The 21,119-nt window shown below is 44.6% G+C and overlaps 1 protein-coding gene across 2 annotated transcripts; it reads right to left on the bottom strand.

Moving 5' to 3' along the window:
• Positions 1-144: 144 nt before the first annotated feature.
• Positions 145-19,421, bottom strand: ZNF10 (zinc finger protein 10). Of its 2 annotated transcripts, none has more exons than XM_049620727.1 (5): positions 19,090-19,421; positions 8,353-8,428; positions 6,238-6,364; positions 5,713-5,808; positions 145-1,615 (listed from the first exon to the last, which is right to left on the bottom strand). In XM_049620727.1, the coding sequence occupies exons 2-5, from the start codon at positions 8,383-8,385 to the stop codon at positions 150-152; spliced, it is 1,722 nt and encodes a 573-aa protein (XP_049476684.1). In that variant the 5' UTR covers positions 8,386-8,428; positions 19,090-19,421; the 3' UTR covers positions 145-149. The 2 variants fall into 2 exon arrangements, with proteins under 2 accessions (XP_049476684.1, XP_049476685.1); XM_049620728.1 differs by lacking the exon at positions 19,090-19,421 and adding an exon at positions 9,230-11,032.
• Positions 19,422-21,119: the final 1,698 nt, after the last annotated feature.

The raw sequence follows: 21,119 nt of genomic DNA, 5'->3' as shown, positions 1-21,119 counted from the left end.
TAGGACCATTTCTCTAGCGCACAAAAGGGTAGTGACAAGATTGAAAGCATTTCTGCACACATTACATCTACACTGCTTCCCTCCAGAAGGAGTTTCTAATGTAAAACCAAGTTATTGCTCTTTGTAAAGAACTTTCCACATTCGTAATATTAATAAGGATTCTCTCTAATATGATTTGTCTGATATCGGATAAGGTTAGGGCTATTAACAAGCGCTGTCCCACATTGGTTACAAGTTAAGAACTGCTCTCCAGTGTGGGCTATTTGATGTACTATCAACGGAGAGTTCTGGCTGAAGATAATCCCACACTGATTACATTTATAGGTCTCTTCGCCAACATGAACCCTCTGATGCTTAATAAGGTCGTTCTTCCGAATGAAGGCTTTCCCACACTGGCAGCATTCATATGGCTTCTCTCCAGTATGAATTCTCTGATGCACGATGAGGGCAGAACTCTGGCTGAAGGACTTCCCACAGTCGTGGCATTCATACGGTTTCTCTCCAGTGTGGGTCCTCTGATGGGAGAAAAGGTGAGAGCTTCTACTGAAGCATTTTCCACAGTCTTTACACTCAAAGGGCTTCAGTCCCGTGTGAGTCCTATGGTGCACCACAAGGTGAGACCTCTGGCTATACGACTTCCCACACTCGTTACATTCGTAGGGCCTCACTCTGACGTGAGTTCTCTGATGCAGAATGAGATGTGTGCTCTGTCTGAAAGACTTCCCACACTCAGGACACTCGTAAGGCTTCTCTCCAGTATGAGTTCTCTGGTGCCTAATGAGCCTGGAGCTGTGAACAAATGACTTCCCACACTGGCCGCACGTGTACAGTTTGTCTCCTGTGTGAGTTCTCTGGTGGGTCACAAGGTGAGAGAACCAGCTGAAGGACTTTCCACACTCTTTACATTCATAGGGTTCCTCACCAGTGTGAGTCTTCTGATGTCCAATGAGGTGAGAACTCCGGCTGAAAGACTTTCCACACTCTTTACATTCATAGGGTTTTTCTCCAGTATGAATAAGCCGGTGCCTGGTAAGATTAGAACGCCAGCTAAAGAATTTTCCACACTCCTTACATTCATATGGTTTCTCCCTATGTATGCCCTTCGATACACCGAGGGCTGTACCACCGGTAAGAGAGTTGACAGTATCGGGGCATTTGTAAGACTTATCTCCTGGTTGAGTTCTTGCAAACTGAATAAGATGAATGTTTTGACAGAAGGTTTGACCACATTCGCTACTATTACTTGCATAGCTTTCCTGATGACCACTAAAAACTAAATTATGTTTTAAACTTTTAGTATGTGAGTCATGTTTGTGGAAATACTCCCTCAGCACTAGTTGAGCAGGAAGCAGACAATTTCCCCCATATTTACCGTTTTCACAGACTCTCTCCTGAGTAAGTGCTTTCTTTTGGGTGAATGCCACTTGCCTCAAATGTCTCTCCTGATTTTCCTGATACTTGTCCAACTGGTCTTCACACTTCCAGACTTCTTCTAATGACAAATACCAGAGATCGTTCTTTGGGATTCCTTCCATTTTAATGCCATAGGATTGTTTATCTTTAGAAATGCTCTTACTGGACACTGATGATTTAATTTCAACCGCAGTGTCCAAATCTGAAAGAAATGAGGAACCTTTGTGTAACTAAAAAACCATTAAGGTCCAAACAGTGGGATGTGAGGTATGGAGGCTGCACGAGCTGCCTATACAGCTGCCTTCCTAGTAAGAAAGCAAAGAGGAGAGCAGCAAACAGGAAGGGTGCTGGGCTGTGCAGCACAGAAGAGAAGCAGTGAGGCCAAGGGGAAGCCACAGGACGGGGCAGGACACACGGGATCAGGATATTCAGTGCTGGGTGGCAATAAGGGAAATCCCTTATGGCACTCCCATGATCTAAACTATTAATGATGTAAGAACCTAACATGTCTACTTGTTGCCAGGCCCTTCCCCTGACATGCCTTCTTCACACTGCAATTTCACATTCCTAAACCACGAGTGCAGCCTTGTGCCAGGGAGTGCCTGTTCCTGACACCAGCAGAGTGCAACATGATAATGTCCAGACGTCTGGCACCAAGAACCTCAGAAAGGCCAAGCAACAGGCTGGAAAAGCAACTGTACACACGTTAGCCAGCCACAGGCTCTGATTCTAAGCCGTAACACTACTAGCGCTGAATTCAGACAAGTTGTTAAACTTTTCAAACATCACTTTGCTTATCTGTAATCCAAGGAGCGACAGTTAACTGTGGCGTAAGATTGTCATTAAGTACTGTACGGTATGAGTCCATCACAGACTCTGACACACGTGTGGTCAAAGCAATACCATAGTAATCATTATTTACACTATTCTGGTCTTAAAAAAAAAAGGGGGCGCCTGGGTGGCTCAGTCAGTTGAGCGTCCGACTTCGGCTCAGGTCATGATCTCACGGCTCGTGAGTTCGAGCCCCGAGTCGGGCTCTGTGCTGACGGCTCAGAGCCTGGAGCCTGCTTCAGACTCTGTGTCTCCCTCTCTCTCTGCCCCTCCCCCGCTCATGCTCTGTCTCTCTCTCCCTCCCTCCGTCAAAAATAAAAAAACACTAACAAAACAACAACAACAACATTATTCTGGTCTTACATCCTGATTCCTTTGTTTGGAGACATCAAGACTTAACAACTGATAGGACTCACACCACAGAACACTAACTCACAACCTGGCCCCTAACTCATATTCTCCTGGGTTTTTCTGCCCTTTTGTTTGTACTTGTATTACTGCACATTATTTACTCTAGTTAAAAGCCTGTTTCTCAATGCCTTTTAGGTAAAATGTTGGTTCTTAACCTAGAAAAGAAACACCATTAAAGAAATGGTGGAGAGAGAGAACATTAAGCAGGCTTCACGTTTGACTCAGAGCCCAACACAGGGCTTGATCCCACGACCCTGGGATCATGACCTGAGCCGAAATCAAGTTGGACGCTCAACTGACTAAACCACCCAGGCGCCCCTTAAGTAATCTCTACGCCTAACATGGGGCTCAGACTCACAACCTCTAGGTCAACAGTCACATGCTCTACCGACTGAGCCAGCGAGGCTCCCCCCACCCAAAAACACTGTTTACAAAGTACCATCTCTCCCTACACAAGTGGGGTAATATTCTACTCTTATCTGGTGTATGGGTTGAACTGTGTGCCCCAAATAAGATATGTGCCCGTATCTCAGATGGCAACTTGACTTGGAAACAGGATCACTGCACATGCAGTTAAAATGAAGTAGTACTGGAGCAGGGTGTGCCCCTAATCCAGAGGCTGGTGTCCTTATAAGGAGAGAAGAGGGGGCCCGGGTGGCTCAGTTGGGATCTGTGCTGATAGCACAGAGCCTGCACAGAGTCTCGCTCTCCCTCTCTCTCAAAATAAATACACTTAAAAAAAAAAAAGGAGAGGAGATACAGAGACAGACATACAGAGAAGACAGACACGAAGGCAGAGGCTGATTGGAATGATGTGTCTACAAGCCAAGGAACACCTGAGACTACCAGAGCCTCACGAGGCAAGGAAGGATCCTGTCCTCCAGGCGCCAGAGGGCGTGTGGCCCTGCTGACACCTTGATTTCAGACTTCTGACCTTGAGCTCTGAGAAAGCACACTTGTGTAAACTACCAGTTTGTGGAACTTTATCTTCGCAGCGCCAGGAACTAACAGGCCTGCAGATAATCCCTGTGCCAGGCCCCCAACCGCCTTCTTTGTGGAACCCCCACCAGTCTCCGTTTTCAGTCACCACTTTGTTAGTTACTAGCTTCTCCCTCACCCTGACTTTTCTTTTCTCGTGGTAAAATACACATGACATAAAATTTACCATCTTAACCATTTTTAAGGGTACAGCTCAGGTATGACATACATTTGCATGGTTGTACAGACATCGCCTTATGTCATCTCCTCTGTGGAATCAAAACTCAGTGCCTCTTAAACAGGAATCCCCTTCTCCCATCCCACCAGCACCTGGCAGGCACCATCACACTTTCTGTCTTTATGATTTCGACTACTTTAAGTAACCTCATGTAAACTAATCATATTATTTATCTTTTTGTGTCTGGCTTCACTTAACATAACATCCTCAAAGCTGATCCATATGTAGTTCGCAGAATTTCCTTCCTTTTTAAGGCTGAGTAAATAGCCCCTCATGTGTGTGTGTGTGTGTGTGTGTGTGTGTGTGTGTGTGTGCGCGCGCGCGCACGTGCACACATGCATGTGTGCAGCCATGATTTCTGATAAGGAACACACCACCCTTATTCTCCCCTCCCCTCCTTCCAGGGCATCAAAATCCCACGGAGAAGTTTTTCAAACCACAAATGCCAACTGGAAAATTCTAAAATGAACATGTGTGATGCAGACTGGGGGCTGGGTACCAATGGGGAACAGCTGTGAGTGGCATGTTTGAACACATACATGTGATTCTTCCCTTCATTAAAATCCTAAAACTTGTCATATATTACGTAACACAATACTCTAGTGAGTTATATTTAAAATATGTAGCATCCACTCATCATCTCATCATTTGTATTTTTAAAGCCACCACTCATTATACTTTCTTTCCACTTTGATTATGAAGCTCACATAGCCTGGTAGATTCCCCTAAATTCCATGTGTTTAAGCACATGGAGTTTCAGTATTTCTTTTGACAGCAAATTCTCAATAAAAATCTAAACTGCTGATCTAGTCAGTTAGTTTTAGATAGCAGTCAAGAGACACCCGGGAAAGCTTGTAAATGAATGAAGACGTGGATGAAAAAAATAAAGGAAATAATAGAGAAATGAAAAGAAAACAGAGGACAATCCTTCTTCCCACAGCCCCAAAGCAACTGCATGATCAAGTTCTAACACTGTATTAAAGGACTTGCTTTTGAGGCAGAAATTTGAGACCGTCACCTACAAGACCAAATGTAAGAAAACCAAAAAACAGTTTATGGTATTTAAAAGTACACTTAGGGGTAGCCAGGTGGCTCAGTCGGTTAAGCGTCCAACTTCAGCTCAGGTCACGATCTCAGTCTGTGGGTTCGAGCCCCGCGTCAGGCTTTGTGCTGACAGCTCAGAGGCTGGAGCCTGCTTCGGATTCTGTGTCTCCCTCTCTCTCTGACCCTCCCCGCTCACGTGCGCGTGCGCTCTCTCTGTCTCTCTCTCAAAAATGAATAAACATTAAAAAAATCTTTAAAGTAAAAAATTAATTAAAAGAATTAAAAGTAAGAATTGAGAAAATACAAAATAAAGAGCTGGAGTACAGTAAGAAAGATGTGTTTTGGGAGCAGCAGTTCTGGAGAAAAAGGAGTTCAGCCAGCAGAACTGGCAAGCCCCTCAGCAAACTCAGAAGAGTGGCCAGTGACCAAGCCCCACAGCACGAGGCCATGGGAAGGGGCCACAGGAAAGGGAAAAGACAGGTGAGGATGAAAGAGAAGACTGTGTGACAAATGAGAGCATGGCGACACTAGAATTAGCCTAAGAACCAGGAAAGCAAGACCAACAGGGCTGAAACCAAGCACATGAACAGGAAGATAATTTTCCTGAAGAGTACACGTTTGTCTCGGAATGCAAATGACGTGTGGCAAGACTGTAGAAAGACTGGTCATGGGGAAACAGAAGGTAAATAAACTCCGTCTTCGCCTCAGAAATGAGAACCAGTGACCGCTATGCCCAGGGAGTCCAGCCCCTCATGCTCCTCCGGGCCATGACCTGCAACACCTCGACTGGTCCTCACCTGGGTGGGTCTCCCGGTGCGTCCCTCTCTCCACCAGCCACGGCTCTTCCCCTTTCTCCAACTGGAGGATCACATCTGGTTTGGGAAGCTGATGCCCTGTGCATGGTGAAAGATAAAGAATTGGGCAAGGGCTGGGAAGCTCTGTCCTGGACACAAAGAGCATCCCAGATTCAGCCCCAACCCCAACCCCTTCTTAGTCCCGGGGGGACTCTCAAAAGTAGACAAGGGGAGGCTACAGATACATACATATATATATATATACACACATATACGTATATGTGTGTATATATATATGTATATGTATGTGTATATATATATATATATATATATATATATATATATCCCACACACAAACACAAAAGTAGAAGTGAGTACAAAAGCCCTCTTGTCTGCCCCAAGGAAATCACATCCCTGGCCCCGAGCTCATACTCTGATATATGTGCTTGACGATCTCCATACCTTTTGATCAATGAAGAACCAAAATCCTCACAGGGGGATATCTCCGAGAATACAACTTAGTCTTACCCAAGGAAACCAGGTTCTTATAGTTCTCCAGCATCACATCTTTGTACATGATCTGCTGAGCAGTATCCAGCAGCTTCCACTCCTCCCTGGTGAAGTTCACAAGTACATCCTTGAAGGTCACCAGTGCCTACAACATGGAACAAATCTGTATCAAGCCAGATATATATTTCCGCCCTTCCTTCCTGAGTACAGACAGAAAGAGAATTAGGCAGACAGCACTGGGGTAGGGAAAGAGAATGGGCCAGAATTCATTCCAGAAGTGAGTAGTATTTATTTCGGATTCTGATCAAGTCCTAACAGGAATGGCTATTAGATACCTACTGTCTAAAATCCAGTTCCATGTTATGCTCTAGGTTTAGAAATTGTCAGAACTTGTATTTAAATCAACTGTTATGACACCTACAGCAAGGAGCATCAGACACCAAAAGTTAATCTACATTGGGGCGCCTGGGTGGCTCAGTCGGTTAAGCGTCCGACTTCAGCTCAGGTCACGATCTCGCGGTCCGTGAGTTCGAGCCCCGCGTCGGGCTCTGGGCTGATGGCTCAGAGCCTGGAGCCTGCTTCTGATTCTGTGTCTCCCTCTCTCTCTGCCCCTCCCCCGTTCATGCTCTGTCTCTCTCTGTCTCAAAAATAAATAAAACATTAAAAAAAAATTAAAAAAAAAAAAAAAAGTTAATCTACATTTATATTATGTGAAATAAAGAACCCAATTCAAGGCAGAAAAAAGAGGACACAGCAGTCTTCAGTTCAAGTATAACTTCATGCTTCAGAGACCAAACTCACCATGTTTTCTGATCTAAAATAATTATCCAAAACATTTTTCCTAAACATTGGTAGATAGGCATTTTTTTAAATTTTTTATTTATTTTTATTTTATTTTTGAAGGAGAGAGAGAGAGACAGAGCATGAGCCGGGGAGGAGCAGACAGAGAGGGAGACACAGAATTCGAAGCAGGCTCCAGGCTCTATGCTGTTAGCACAAAGCCCACCGTGGGGCTCGAACTCACGAACTGCAAGATCATGACCTGAGCTGAAGTCGGATGCTCAACCGACTGAGCCACCCAGGCGCCTCCATGGTAGACATTTTTTTTAAATGAAGATTGGACAAAGAAACAATAGACACAGAAGCAAGGCCTTTATTAGCTACATTAAAAAGAAATGCTGACTACACAGAGAAACAACACCTACTTGAATGAGGATACCTCCTCAAGAACCATGAAGGTCAGAAAACCATGGAATAATAGCTTTTTAAAAGCTGCAAGAACTGTCAAGCCAGAATATCCAGTGAAAGTATCTTTCAGGAATGATGCAAAATATACTCTCAAGTGAAGTAAAAGAATTTGTCCCCAGCAAACCTGCTCTAAAAGACACGCTAAAAGTAGTTCTTTAAGCAAAAGGGAAATATTAACAGAGAGAAACTTTAAATCTCAGGAATGAAGGATGAAGAACAAAAACGGTAAACATCTGGGTAAATACTACTAGTTTTCCTAACTCCTTCAAAATACGTAGCACAGTGAAAGCAAAACCCACAGCACTCCTCGGTGGGATTTTCCACATACGCAGAGGTAGTATGCGTAGGACGCTCCAGGGGAGGAAGCTGAATGAGGCACCAGGGGCCCCGTCTCCCACCCTGGATGCTCCCAGAGGTTCCATCCCCCAAGCTCCTCATGCCCTGGCTGTGGTCACCCCTGGATAAGTACATAACTTGTGCCTGAGCTCCTTCCGAAAGGAGCTCCCCAGGGAGGCATCACGTAGCCAGCTCCACATCTAGGACAACCAGGGGCCAGAGAAACCCACCAGGCACGAACACTCCCAGTTCCCACATCATTTTGTGGGGAGGAAGCATGCTGTGGCCTTCATCCCCAGTGTGGATGAAAGCATTTTGTCAGAATCCTCAATATCACCCAGTTGGCTCCTGCCCACATCACTGCTAAACCTCTATATCTTTTACATGGAAGGAAATAAAACTACATCTACAAACAAGCAAACAAAATAGTGCCAGTCTCCCAGAGAAGAGTGTCCGAGATATAATTTCTCAAGTTCCTAGTCAAAGGACTCCAAAACTCAAGCAGAAAGGGGTTCTCAGTTGGAAAACAAAGAAGGCAGCCCAACTTACCTGGGACCGGGCCGTTAACAACTTGGTCTCCATGCCCTCCTTGTTCTTGATGATGCTTTTTTCAGTAATGAAGATCCTGAGGAGGAGAAGGTAGAAAAAAGAAACATGAGGAAGGTTTGCTATCATGGGGAGGTTTCATAAACCATCAACCTAGACTCCCTCATACTTGGCTGAGTATAATGCAAACACCCACCACACAAAGAGGAACATCAGAGATAGTCCAAAAACACATCTACAGTGCTGAAATTCCCAGGAGCAGGAAGAAAAGAGCTACGTCGATTGCAGTTTTTCCCCTTAGTCTCTAGAGTTCCACACAAAATTTCATTTGCAATTTATATGGTTCTACTGCTACAAATTCTCTTTTTTGAGAAAAACAAACCAAAAAACAAAACCCGCCTCGATCTAATATCCTTACTTTACAGATAAGAATAACAAGTGTTTTCTCCAGCTGATCACAGGAGGGAAGTCAGAGATTGGAAGCACAAGAACACTGGGATGTGCCACTACTGGCCTGCAGGTGGAGGCTGCCACACAGCAAGGAGTGTGGGCGGCCTCGGGGAGCTACGAGCAGCACCCAGCTGACAGCCAGTCCTAGGACAGCGTACAGTCACAAGTAACCGCGTTCTGCCGACAATCAGAGCCTCCAAATGAGAACCCAGGCCAGCCAACACCTTGACAGCAGCTGTTGGGATACCGGAGCAGAAAACCCAGCCAGAGTGTGTCAGACTTCCACCTACAGAACTGTGAGCTAGTACATGGGTGCTGTTTGAAGCTACCAAGTCTGAGATAATCTGTTACACAGCACTAGAAATCTAGTACACGGTCAATTATCTTTTAAAGTCACTTAAACAATAAGGAAAAAATATTATATATTTACCTACGTAGTTACCATTGCCAGTGCTTTTCATTCTTTCCAGTAGATCCAGATTTCCATTTGGTTTCATTTCCTTTCTCCCTGAAGGACATCTTTTAACATTTCCTGCAATGTGGGTCTGCTGGTAATAAATTCTTTCAGCTTTTTAAATCTGAGAATGTCTTCATTTTGCTTTTTTTTTTTTTTCAAAACAGCTTTACTGAGACATAATTCACATACCATACAATTCATCCACTCAAAGTACACAATCACAATGGTTTTTGGTAATTACATTATTCATCTTTAAAATTCTAGTAAAAAAATTAACAAAATTTGCTAACTATTGCTAAGTGTACAATTCAGTGGCATTAATTACATTCACAATATTGTACAACCCTCACTAAGAATTCTAAACTTTCTAATCACCCAATGGAAACTCTGAAACATTAAGCAAACTCCCTATTCCTCAGACTCTGATAACCTACTCTGATAACCTACTGTCTCTCTGAATTTACCAATTCTAGATAATCATATAAATAGAATCATACAATATCTGTCCTTTTGTGTCTAGCTTATTTGACTCAGCATAATGTCTTCAAGGTTCATCCATGCTGTGGCATGAATCAGACCTTCACTCCTTATAATGGCCAGGTAATATTCCAGTGTATGGACAGACCATGTTGTTTACCCCATCGTCTGTTGATGGACCCTTGGGTTGTTTCCATCTAGCGGGTCTTGTGAATGGTGCTGCTGTGAACACTGGTGTACAAGTACCTGCTTGAGTCCCTGCTTTCAATCCCTTCGGGTCTGTACCTAGGAGCAGAATTGTTGGGTCATATGGTAATTGTGTGCTGAGCTCCCTGAGGACCCACAAAACTTTTCCACAGTAGTAGCGTCCTTTCAGTCACACCAGCAACATCCAAGGTTCCAGTTTCCCCACATGCTTGCCAAAACTTGTTATTCCATTTTTTAGATTATTACAGCAATCCTAGTTGGTTTGAAGTGATATTTCATTGTGGTTTTGATATGCATTATTTTCACGTACTTAGTGGCCATCGGACAAGTGTCTTTTCAAGTCCTTTGCCCATTATTAATTAGTTAAGTTTGTGTTTTTGTTATTGAGTTGTAGTTCTTTGTACATTCTACATATGAGCATGTATACATACACAAATATGTTTACGTATTCTGTGTATGTTAAACCCTTATCAGATGTATAATTTCCAAATATTTTCTCCCATTCTGTTGGTGGTCTTGTCTTTGTTGTTGAAATGTATTTTTGCTGAATACAGAATTCTAAGTAGAGTTATTTTTCCTTTCAGTGCTTTACATAAATAGCTCCATTCCTAATGCTCCAGGAATTACAGGAGTTTTCCAGCCTAGCCCGTAGGAACAGTATCCCCCATGCAAATATCAGGACTATTCCCTCCAACCCTTTAGAGGATTCCTTGCCTGTCCTTGGGGAGTTTCCTCACACATGTGCTGCTCTGTGCTCTTGAGTCCTCGTGGGAGGCCCTCTGCAGACCTCTCCTCTCTGCTGGTCTGTCCTATGAACTACAGCTGCTTTGCTCTCCCCAGATTCTTAGCTCCATCCTTGGCTCAGGAAGCCTGCTGGACTCCACCTCAGTTCCTCCTTCCTCTACTGGAAACTGGAAACCCTCTCAAAGGCAATAAACTGGGCAATCAGAAGGCTTACCTCATTGCTTTTCCATCTCCCAGGGATGAGTGTCCTTTGTCATCTGATATCCAGATAGACCGACTGTTTCGTGTATTTTGTCTGTGTCTTTATTGTTGTTGCTGTTGTACGGGCAAGACCGTAAATCTACCCCACTCCCACCCCCCACCCCCACCCCCGTCACTCCATCATGGCCAGACACAGAAGTCTATAAACATTGCGTGTTTAAGTTGTTTTAAATTTAGACTGTATTTTTAACTTCCACCTTTTGAATACTGGGCTTGACTATTTTCCGTATGTTTGTATTTACAGTTCTTTTGAACTTTTCATTCCTATTGTTTTCCCCCTTTGTCTTCTGGAGATCTTAAGGATTTCCTCGCAGTTCTAGGCAAATTTATGTGAATAAAAGCAACGTGGTTTCTGCCCTACCATTAAAACGGTTCTCACCAACAACATCTGTTACAGAGGACACTGCTGGCCTCTGGAATGTTCTTGAAGCTCTTTATTTACTTTGCCTCCTTCACCACCTCGCTTTCCTCTGTATCTCTTGGTTCTTAGTCTCCTCTAATGATTTCAAAAATCATGATGAACTTTAACGTAGGTTTCCCTTTGTTGCGTCCTCAGCCTTTCTTGGTGTCCGTTTTCAGTGACGCCCTAGGCACTATCAGGACACAGAACATCTACTTGTTTTATCCGGTCTCTCCCACTGCATGGCACACAACAGACCTAAGTGTTTCAGCTAGAAGGAACAGATCACTCTGTCTTCTATCCCAACCTTGTTCCTCAACCCCAAGTGCATACTTCAAACTGTGCTCCAAAACTTACTAAGTGGCTTCTTAACCTCTCATGGAGCTTACTTTTCATGTCAGATGAGTAAAGGCTGAAATAACCAGGATGTTAAACTACGTAAGAAATCACTTTATGGAAGCAAGAGAATGGTTTTCACATATTTAGAGGTCCTGTGGAACAGGGATATTTGAGTTGCTCCAGAGGGCAGAATTAGGAATAATGTGCAGAGTCACAAAAAAGTCAGTTACGAGTCAATATAATAAGACACTGTTAATCATATGACACCTGGAAATAGATCAGATTGCCTAAGGAAACAGGACATTTCTGGCCACCAATAAATTTTCAATCAGATCTTAATTAAAAAAAAAAAAAAAAGCAACTACAGTACAGCCTCTACATAGATATATCTAAGATCCATTCCAGTGACTCTCCCATTTTATGATTATATAAAATTTAAAAAGTTTATAGTTAATCTCATTTCATCCTAATTTCCCTTAACCTCCACTTCTGATAACTCACTCTAACCTTTATCTAAACCAGTGGTTTTCGACCCTAACTGAATACTGGGATTGCCAAGTATATTTATAAATTACGACACCAGCATCCCATGCCGTCCTTCTCTGAGAGATTCTGACTTAATTGCCTGCAAAGGGGCCAGGGTTTTGTTTATTTTAAATAATTTCCTTGGTGATTCTAATGTGCAACCAAGGTTGAGAACCACTGATTTGAGCCATTATTTAATCTACTTAATTCAAACCTATTCGAGCTAATTAATTAATTAAATCCTACCACTTCTTAGGCATAACCAGCTTCTTTAATCAGTTACCAGATACACAAAGTATCTTTCTATGCAACTGGCCAAAACTGATCCCCAAAAGGGATACTGGGATGAGTTTTATTTGTGTTCAGCGGAACTGCTGGTAAATTGATGACTATCTTGGTGTTACAGATTTGGATCTTCTTCTGTCGTTTTAATATATCATTAGTGAACACTTACTCCATGCCTGGCTCTGTACAACGCCCAGGGGATAAAAACACGAATTAAGTATTTCTTCCTGACATCAAGCAGCTGAGTGTAGCAGAAGAAACTGAAACGGACACCCAGAGTTCACTATGATTACTGCTCTGATAACAGCATGGCCAAGGGGTCACGGACCACCGGGTGGGTTCAAGGCTGAGTCAGACAGACAGCCAGACAAAGGAGGGTGGGGAATTGTGTGAACAAAGGCAGAGTCTGAGACAATGCACACTGGGAAGGGCAGGGAGGAGCCAGAAAGGAGCCCAGAAACACATATGGCCAGACCTAGGTCACAAAAGGACAAAAATGCCATTTTCAGACTCCTATGTGTTTTAAGCCCAGAAATGATACTAGATTTGCACCTTAAAAATGCCTCGTCTGCATTTGGGATAGTTCTGTGACGGACTGGAGGAAGATGTAACAGCAGCGAAGGAAACAGGAAGGAGGCTAATATCATAATACAGAGGATGAGGATGAGAACACAAATTAGGGCTGTTGAGGGTAGAAACGCAAAGCAGGCAGATTTTGGAAAGACTGGTATATCCTGGAAATCAAATGGGTACAGATGTGAAGACAGGTTAGGGGTTAGAGGAGACTCCCAGTTTCCTGGGTGACTGACAGAACAACAACGTATCAGGAGGAGGCACTACAGGAGGGAGGGGACCGTGTGTATTTGTGTGTCTGTTTAAAGAAAGGCAAACTGCCGTGTGCAGCGCCTCATCTGGACGTGTCTGGAGTTCTGGAAGCTTGACTCCCCCACATTCTCCTACAAATGGTCCCTGAGAGCTCCTTTGGAGGGTCTAGCAGCGAGCGCAGCTACTCACATACCCTTGACTGAAAGTCCTCCTGTATTGGGGAAGGTCGTCCTCTTTGACCAAGCGCACAGCTTCGGGAGGGACGCACATGGAGTGGGGGAGGAAGGGGACACCCGCCTAGAAAACCAGATCAGCCGAATCAACACTGGCGATCGATGGGCTGACAGATGTCACAGCCAGATCACCCTCACATCCTCATGGCAGTGGTTTTAAACACAGAAAATGGGCCAGAGAAACGACATTTAGGAAGATACATTTAGATGTGAGGGTTATCCAGCTGTATCATCTGCCTTGCACATTTCTGTTCTATCTGTATCTATCCAAACTAATCAGCTCTATTCTCAAGACTCGGGGGAGTGAGGGGTGGCCTTTTGTCACAGATTTGAGAGTGACTGTGTTCTTCTGCTATGAGATAAAGATGAAGTAGGCAAATGGACAGGAGTCTGAGAGAGATGAGACATTCCTATCAACAACCCTATGACATAACTCCTATAAAGCCCAGTAAGAAACAGTAAGATTTGATAAAGCTAGCTCATGGTATTATCAGATGACACCGTGGCAATACATAAAGTCAACCAAAGATAACATGAGAAGTACGATAAGGTGTAAAACCAGGATAGACTATGGGGAAAAATCAACATTTAGGAAGCAAACAGGAGAGAAAGAAAGACCCACTAATGAATGAGAAGATCCAGAAGAGAGGCATATCAAAGGCCAGAAGAATTTCAAGGAGGGCAGACTTAAAACAAGAGTTCAGATAAGCTAAGGACTGGATTCTAATGTGCTAAATTGGTTAGATAAGGGTTCAGCAAGGATTTGGGGGAGCGGTCTCAACATACTGCTGGAGGCAGCAGACACATTCCACAAAAGGAATGAACAGCTTGGAGGTGAAGAAAGAAGATAAAAGGCACAGCTGGAAGAGGTGCTGGGGACTGGAGAGCAAGGGAGTGACAAAGCAGCAGGCTGGAGCCAGAGCAGAGAGGAGGGCAAGGGGCAGAGTCAGAAATTCTGATGGAGGCATCAGGACTGACAGCCAGGAAGCTGGCGACACCATCTCTCTCTGTGCCTTTCTTCTGTGGTCACGTCTCCCCGACACCCACCATCTGCCCCCTTATTCCAATGGACCTCTGTGATTATACTGGGCCCCCCTGAACAATCCAGGGTACTCTCCCCACCTTAAGGTCCTTAGTTGAATCACATCTGCAAATTCCCTTCTGCCATATAAGGTAACACATCCACCATAAGGTTCTGGTTCTTTGGGGAGTGATTTTTCTGCCAACCGCCGGGGCAGAGATCAGCTGCAAGAAGCTCCAAGTACGAACCAGAGGCTATGAAAGCTACTATCCAGGCACAAGAGGCTCTGCAGCACATCTCTGATCAAGCAACTGAGTATACGGGATTCACAACCATCTACATTCGGGGCCCTGACTACGTTGCGACTTGAGTTCCTGCTGCACTCATCCCACGTTCTCTAAGCGTCATTTAAATTCCCCCTTTTCTGACAAGCCTTCCTGTTGTCTGAGAAAGAATAACTTCCCTGAACAGTAATCATGGAACACTCCAGCACTTCACTCTGCCTTAAGCTACCACTACTCACTTGTCCACATCCCTTCGGAGACAAGGAACCACTTCAGAATTGGGATAATCTCTTTCTAAATCTCAGAAACAGACTGGCATAGTGCCTTGAACTTCATATTTGTTCCACTGGCATTTGTCAAATTCTTAACAAGCACCCACAAAGATAACACGTCTGTTTCCCAAGGTGTCTGCCCTCCAGTCTCCATTTTAAGCCCCAGTACCTGAGGGCCAGTGCCCAGAGACAGGCAAGACGTTGACAGGCACAGCATTTCAATCGGGCATATGGAGTATATGCTTCTGAACGAAAGCAAACAGAATCTCTTTAGATTCTGAGTAAGTACATCAGGACTTAGCACGTGCAAAGGGCAAGGAATGATTAGCAAAAGAACCCAGAAGCCATGGTTAGAGCTCTGGGACCAGAAAAGATGGCAAGGACCATGCGTCTGTGAAAACTCAGCAAACGTATACTTTCATTTTGTGCATTTTACCTAAATTTTACATCAAAAGAAAAAGCTATACAAATACTGAATTCTAGTTAATAACGTGCATGCATTCTTAAGTATTTAGGGGAAGAATACTGATGTCGGCAACTTACACTGAGATGCATTAAAAAAAAAGATGGGGACTGACGAAGAAACAGATGTATGTTAAAATAAGAATAATAAAACGTTAATGGTAGAGTCGGGGGGGTTACAAGTACTCACTGTAAACTGCTTCTAATTCAGCTGTATGTTCAAAAGTTTTCATAATGAAATGTGAGAAACATAAGAATGAGACAACAGATATTGTGGGGAAAGAGGCAAAAACAATGCTCTTGGTGTTGGTTCTGTGCCAGATACAGCCTATGCCACACCCAGTCCTGACCTTGCTTCCTTCCCAGAAGATACAAAATATGCTGATGTGATAGGAAACTTCAGTCTGATGTGAGACATCCTATACGGTGACTGAAGACCAAAGTGTATTGTAAGAAAAACAGACATATTACGATATTAAACTTCTTTTTCCTTAAAATACAAATTCTTAAAACCTGTAAGTTTTTTAAACTATGTTACTAAGCCTTCAGTGTTTAAATTATGTCATGAAAACCAAGGTAACCCACCATTTCTAGGAGTATCTCTTTTTAACAGAAACATTTTCTCATCAAATTATGAAAAGGAACGAGCTTTAAAAAAAAAGGAGCACCTGGGTGGCTCAGTCGGTTAAGCGTCCAACTTCGGCTCAGGTCATGATCTCACAATTTGTGGGTTCAGGCCCCATGTTGGGCTCTGGGCTGACAGCCCAGAGCCTGGAGTCTGCTTTAGATTCTGTGTCTCCCTCTCCCTCTGCTCCCCCACCTCCTAACTCAAGCTCTTTCTGTCTCTCAAAAATAAATAAACACTAAAAAAAAAAAAAAAAATTTTTTTTTTTTTTAAAGAAAAGAAATGAGCTACTTCCGTAACATTCCCCCATAACTGGGAGATGGGAAGGGGAAAAAATATTTCTTTTTTTTTTTTAATTTTTTTAATGTTTATTTATTTTTGAGAGAGGGAGTGGGGAGAGACAGAGAGGGGAGACACAGAATCCGAGGCAGGCTCCAGGCTCTGAGCTGTCAGCACAGAGCCCAACACAGAGCTCAAACCCACCGAACGCAAGATCATGACCTGAGCCAAAGTCGGACGCTTAACCGACTGAGCCACCCAGGCGCCCCGGGGAAAAAATACTTTCAAACAGAGAGGGAGGCAAACCCATAAGAGACTCTTACATACAGAGAACAAACTGAGGGTTGATGCAGGTGGCAGGGGAGGGGGAAAGTGGGTGATGGGCATTGAGGAGGGCACTTGTTGGGATGAGCACTGGGTGTTGTATGTAAGCGATTAATCACGGGTATCTACCCCTGAAACCAAGAGCACACTGTGTATGTTAGCTAACTTGACAATAAATTATATTTAAAAAAATTTTTAGGGGCGCCTGGGTGACTCAGTCGGTTAAGTGTCCGACTTTGGCTCAGGTCATGATCTCACGGTCCGTGAGTTCGAGCCCCGCGTCGGGCTCTGTGCTGACAGCTCAGAGCCTGGAGCCTGTTTCAGTCTGTGTCTCCCTCTCTCTCTGACCCTCCCCCGTTCATGCTCTGTGTCTCCCTGTCTCAAAAATAAATAAAATGTTAAAAAAATTTTTTTTTAATTTTTTTTAATTAAAAATTGAAAAAAAAAGATGAAGATATAAAGAACAAAGTGCATAGGGATTCTTGGGAAAAAAAATCCCAGTTTTATTTCCTAGACAAATGAATTTAATAAAAAACAGAACTGTTCTCATTTCTATTCATCCTTTATTCTTATTTTCTATCTACTAGTAAGGTGTTAAAGTTTTTCACATAGCTGAGGTATATTTCTAGTTAAAAGTAATATTAGATACTTTATTTCTATTGTGAGTAGACTCTTTTACAAACACATGTGTTAGCTTGTTACTGAAGACAGTAAAGAATCTATTCACTTACCTATTTCCTTTTCAGTCACTTTACTAAAAACTCATTGATGTTAACTGAATCTCTTCTGGGGGGGGGGGGCAATAATAATAAGAATAATTTTGTAATCTCTTTTCCAAAAATATACCTTGTATATTGTCCTAAGTAGAATTTTGAGACAATGTTAATATAAAATACTGAACAGACTTCCTTCTTCATCTGTATGTCAAATCCCTGCCCTATGACTGGCACATGCTCAGAGCTCAAGAAATGTGTACTGAGAGAAGGAATGACAGCACAAGGGGACAATTTTCAAGAATAGGCATGAACGTGTGAAATTCACCCTCCAGGAGGCTTTGCAAGACAATCTTAATGCAACAGAAGAGAAGTAAATTAGGTCACAGAAAAAAGTTAGTGCAGGGCTGAGTTAGTTTAAAAGGGGTGAGGACGAGTTGTGCTATTTAACTGTCTAGACAGTTAACTACAGTCAACATCGCCAACCTGACACATTTGTAGCTAGCATTCTGGATGCCATCTCGTCTTCCCTTGTACTTTAAAAGCAAGGTATATTCTGCTATTACCAGAACTGAAATGCTCCACCTTCTCCATAGACTTTGGGTGGGATCTAAGTAATGTTGATGTTAACCTTACCTTTGACATCATACTAGATGTTAGATGATATGCATCATTTTGATTGGCTTAACAACTCTAGTGTCAAGGGAAAATAAAATAATAATTAAAACTAGGTTAAACACACAGGCACCTCCAGTTAATCTACTTGATTAAAAAAAACTACACAAGTTAGGGGCGACTGGCTGACTCTGTTGGTAGAGTGTGCAACTCTTAACCTCTGCGTCTGAGTTCAAGCCTCACACTGGGTGTGAAGCCTACTTAAAAATAAAATAGGGACGCCTGGGTGGCTCAGTCAGTTAAGCCTCCGACTCCCACTCCCGGTTTTGGCTCAGGTCATGATCTCCCAGTTTGTGAGTCCGAACCCCGCATCAGGCCAATATTGGCAGTAACAGGTAAAAACGTGTTTTTAACTTAGTATTTCTAGACTAGATCAAGAAACAGAAACTTATCCAGCCCTTTCTACAGGCTGGATATTAAAGCAGACCTACTTCTCCAAGAAGCAAGTAGCCTATAACTCTGATAATATCCACAAATAGAATCCAATAGTGTGCATGTTTTAAAAACAGAACAACCACGTTGGATTTCTCCCAGGAACGTGAGGCTCTTACTGCTAAGAAATTTCCTCCTCTAACAAAAACAGCATGGTCATTTTCAGCAAATGCTAGAAAAAGCCAAATGCAAAATTTAAACCTGCAGCCCTAGCTGGAAAAAGAGAAGCAGGACCAAAAGACATCGCATTCTGAACCACTGAGAATATGTGGTTCAAACCTACCACCAGCACCACACAACACAAACACCAAACGCTAGGGGGTATTGTCATCATTCTTGCAAAGCAGCAATGTGCGCTATTGATGCTACGACGTGAATTCAAGAATCACCCGCAACGGGGAAAACAGTCATCCACGCAAGGGGTAAAAATCAGTTGGGAAGAAAACTTACAACGAAATCACCGTCCACCCAGAGCGCTGAGGTTAACGAGCAACAACACGACGGGCCCGACTGCGAAGCAAACACACACGCGCCGCCGCCTGCGCGTGTACCTGCAGCGAGCACCGGGAGGCGCAGTGGGCGAGGCGATCCCGTCACAATGGCAGCAGCGACGGCGAATCAATGACGAGCCAGGCCTCCGCGAGCAGGCGACGCGACCGCGGCGAGGTGCACAGGGGCCGCCCGGGCGGCGGCCGGCTCTTCGCGCGGGGCTCCTCGCTGCCCGCCGCGGGCTCGCGCTCACGCCCACGCCCCCGGCCCGCCGCGCCCTGGGACGCCCGTCCCTTCACGCACACTCCGCAGCCCCGGGCGTCACACACACGCCCCCGTGCCCGCACGCACGCGCGGCAGCCTTGACCAGAAGTCCAGAATCCCTCCACGGGGCAGGGAGGAGCGGCGCGGCGCGGCGCGGCGCGGGGGCTCTTGGGAAATGTAGTCTCGGCCCCCGGACTTCTTGGGGCGGTCGGGCGCCGGAGCCCCGCTCGCTGCTCTCCAGACGCCGCCGTCCGCCCGGCGCGCGCTCTCCGCTCCATTCCCGCGGCGGCCGGGCGGGTCCGACTCCGAGAGGCAGGTACCGCGAGGACAGGGCAGCGCGTGGGAGCGCGCGGAGCTGAGGAGGCGCGGCCTGTGAGAGGCGACGTGGGGAGGGGCCGCTCCCGCGCCGAGCGCTCTTCCAGGCCGGGTGAGCGGCCGAGGCCTCGCCGGGCCGGAAGGCGGGGAAACGAGGGTGGGAGGGCGCGGAGCCGCGCGCGGTCCCGGGACGGCGGTGGAGCGGGGGGGGCCGCCGGTTCGGGAGTGGGCGTTGGGATGTACCGGTGACCTGATCCGCGAGCTTTTCCTGGGTCTGCCCTAATCCTTCGTCTGCTCGTGGGTCGCGGCCCAGGAATGATGTCTCCGTTCTCCCCGGCAGACCTTAAATTCAAAGGGACTCGAGGGGCGCCCCGGTGGCTCCGTGGGTTGGGCGTGCGACCCTTGATTTCTGCTCAGGTCTCGAGCTCACCCATGGGATTCTCTCTCCCTCCCTCTCTATCCCTTCTCCATTTGGGCTGCGCGCTCTCCCTCAAAATAAATAACCTTTTTTAAAAAAGGATTTGAAATTGTATGAAACTTTATTTGGTCCATGAGTCAAAGAAATAACTTTAAAAACTGGTAACAAGTAGGGGAGAGGGGGAAATGGGTGATGGGCACTGGGTGTCGCATGTAAGCCATGAACCACGGGAATCTAGCCCAAAAACCAAGAGCACACTTTACACACTGTATTTTGGCCAAATTGATAATAAATTATATTAAAAAAATAAAATTCTAAATAAATAAATAATTGGACAAAGGAAAAAAGTAGAAAATAATAAAAAACTGAAAACGGAGGGACGCCTGCGAGGCTCAGTTGGTTGAGCATCTGACTTCGGCTCAGGTCACATCTCAGTTTGTGGGTTCGAACCCCATTGTGCTGACAGCTCAGAGCCTGGAACCTGCTTTGGATTCCGTGTCTCCCTCCCTCTCTGCCCCTACCCCGCTCACCTCTCTCTTTCTCAAAAATGAAGAAACATTTAAAAAAATAATAAAAACATCCTGATAACAGAAAAGTTTGAACACTGCCTACATATTTGATAATAAGCAATTACTGCTAATTTTGTGGGTGTGACAGTATCCTGGTCATCTTATTCAGAGATAAATTCCGGGGGTCCCTGGCTGGCTCAGTCCAGTATGCAACTTTTTTTTTTTTTCCTTATTTATTTATTTATTTATTTATTTTTTAATTTTTTTTAATTTTTTTTTATTTTTTAATATATGAAATTTACTGTCAAATTGGTTTCCATACAACACCCAGTGCTCATCCCAAAAGGTGCCCTCCTCAATACCCATCACCCACCCTCCTCTCCCTCCCACCCCCCATCAACCCTCAGTTTGTTCTCAGTTTGTTTTTTTTTTTTTTTTCAACGTTTTTTATTTATTTTTGGGACAGAGAGAGACAGAGCATGAAC

Source organism: Panthera uncia (assembly GCF_023721935.1).
Source record: "Panthera uncia isolate 11264 chromosome D3 unlocalized genomic scaffold, Puncia_PCG_1.0 HiC_scaffold_9, whole genome shotgun sequence".
NCBI lineage: Eukaryota > Metazoa > Chordata > Mammalia > Carnivora > Felidae > Panthera > Panthera uncia.
Note: the sequence above shows the minus strand (reverse complement) of the source record. Positions and strands in the feature narration are given on the sequence as shown.

Coding starts and splice junctions, on each gene's coding strand:
- ZNF10 (XM_049620727.1), bottom strand. CDS start 8,385: ATGGAGACCAAGTTGTTAACGGCCCGGTCCCAG. Junction 5,809..6,237: donor TAAGAACCTGGTTTCCTTGG/GTAAGACTAAGT, acceptor CACCATGCACAG/GGCATCAGCTTCCCAAACCA. Junction 1,616..5,712: donor GCACCGGGAGACCCACCCAG/GTGAGGACCAGT, acceptor CATTTCTTTCAG/ATTTGGACACTGCGGTTGAA.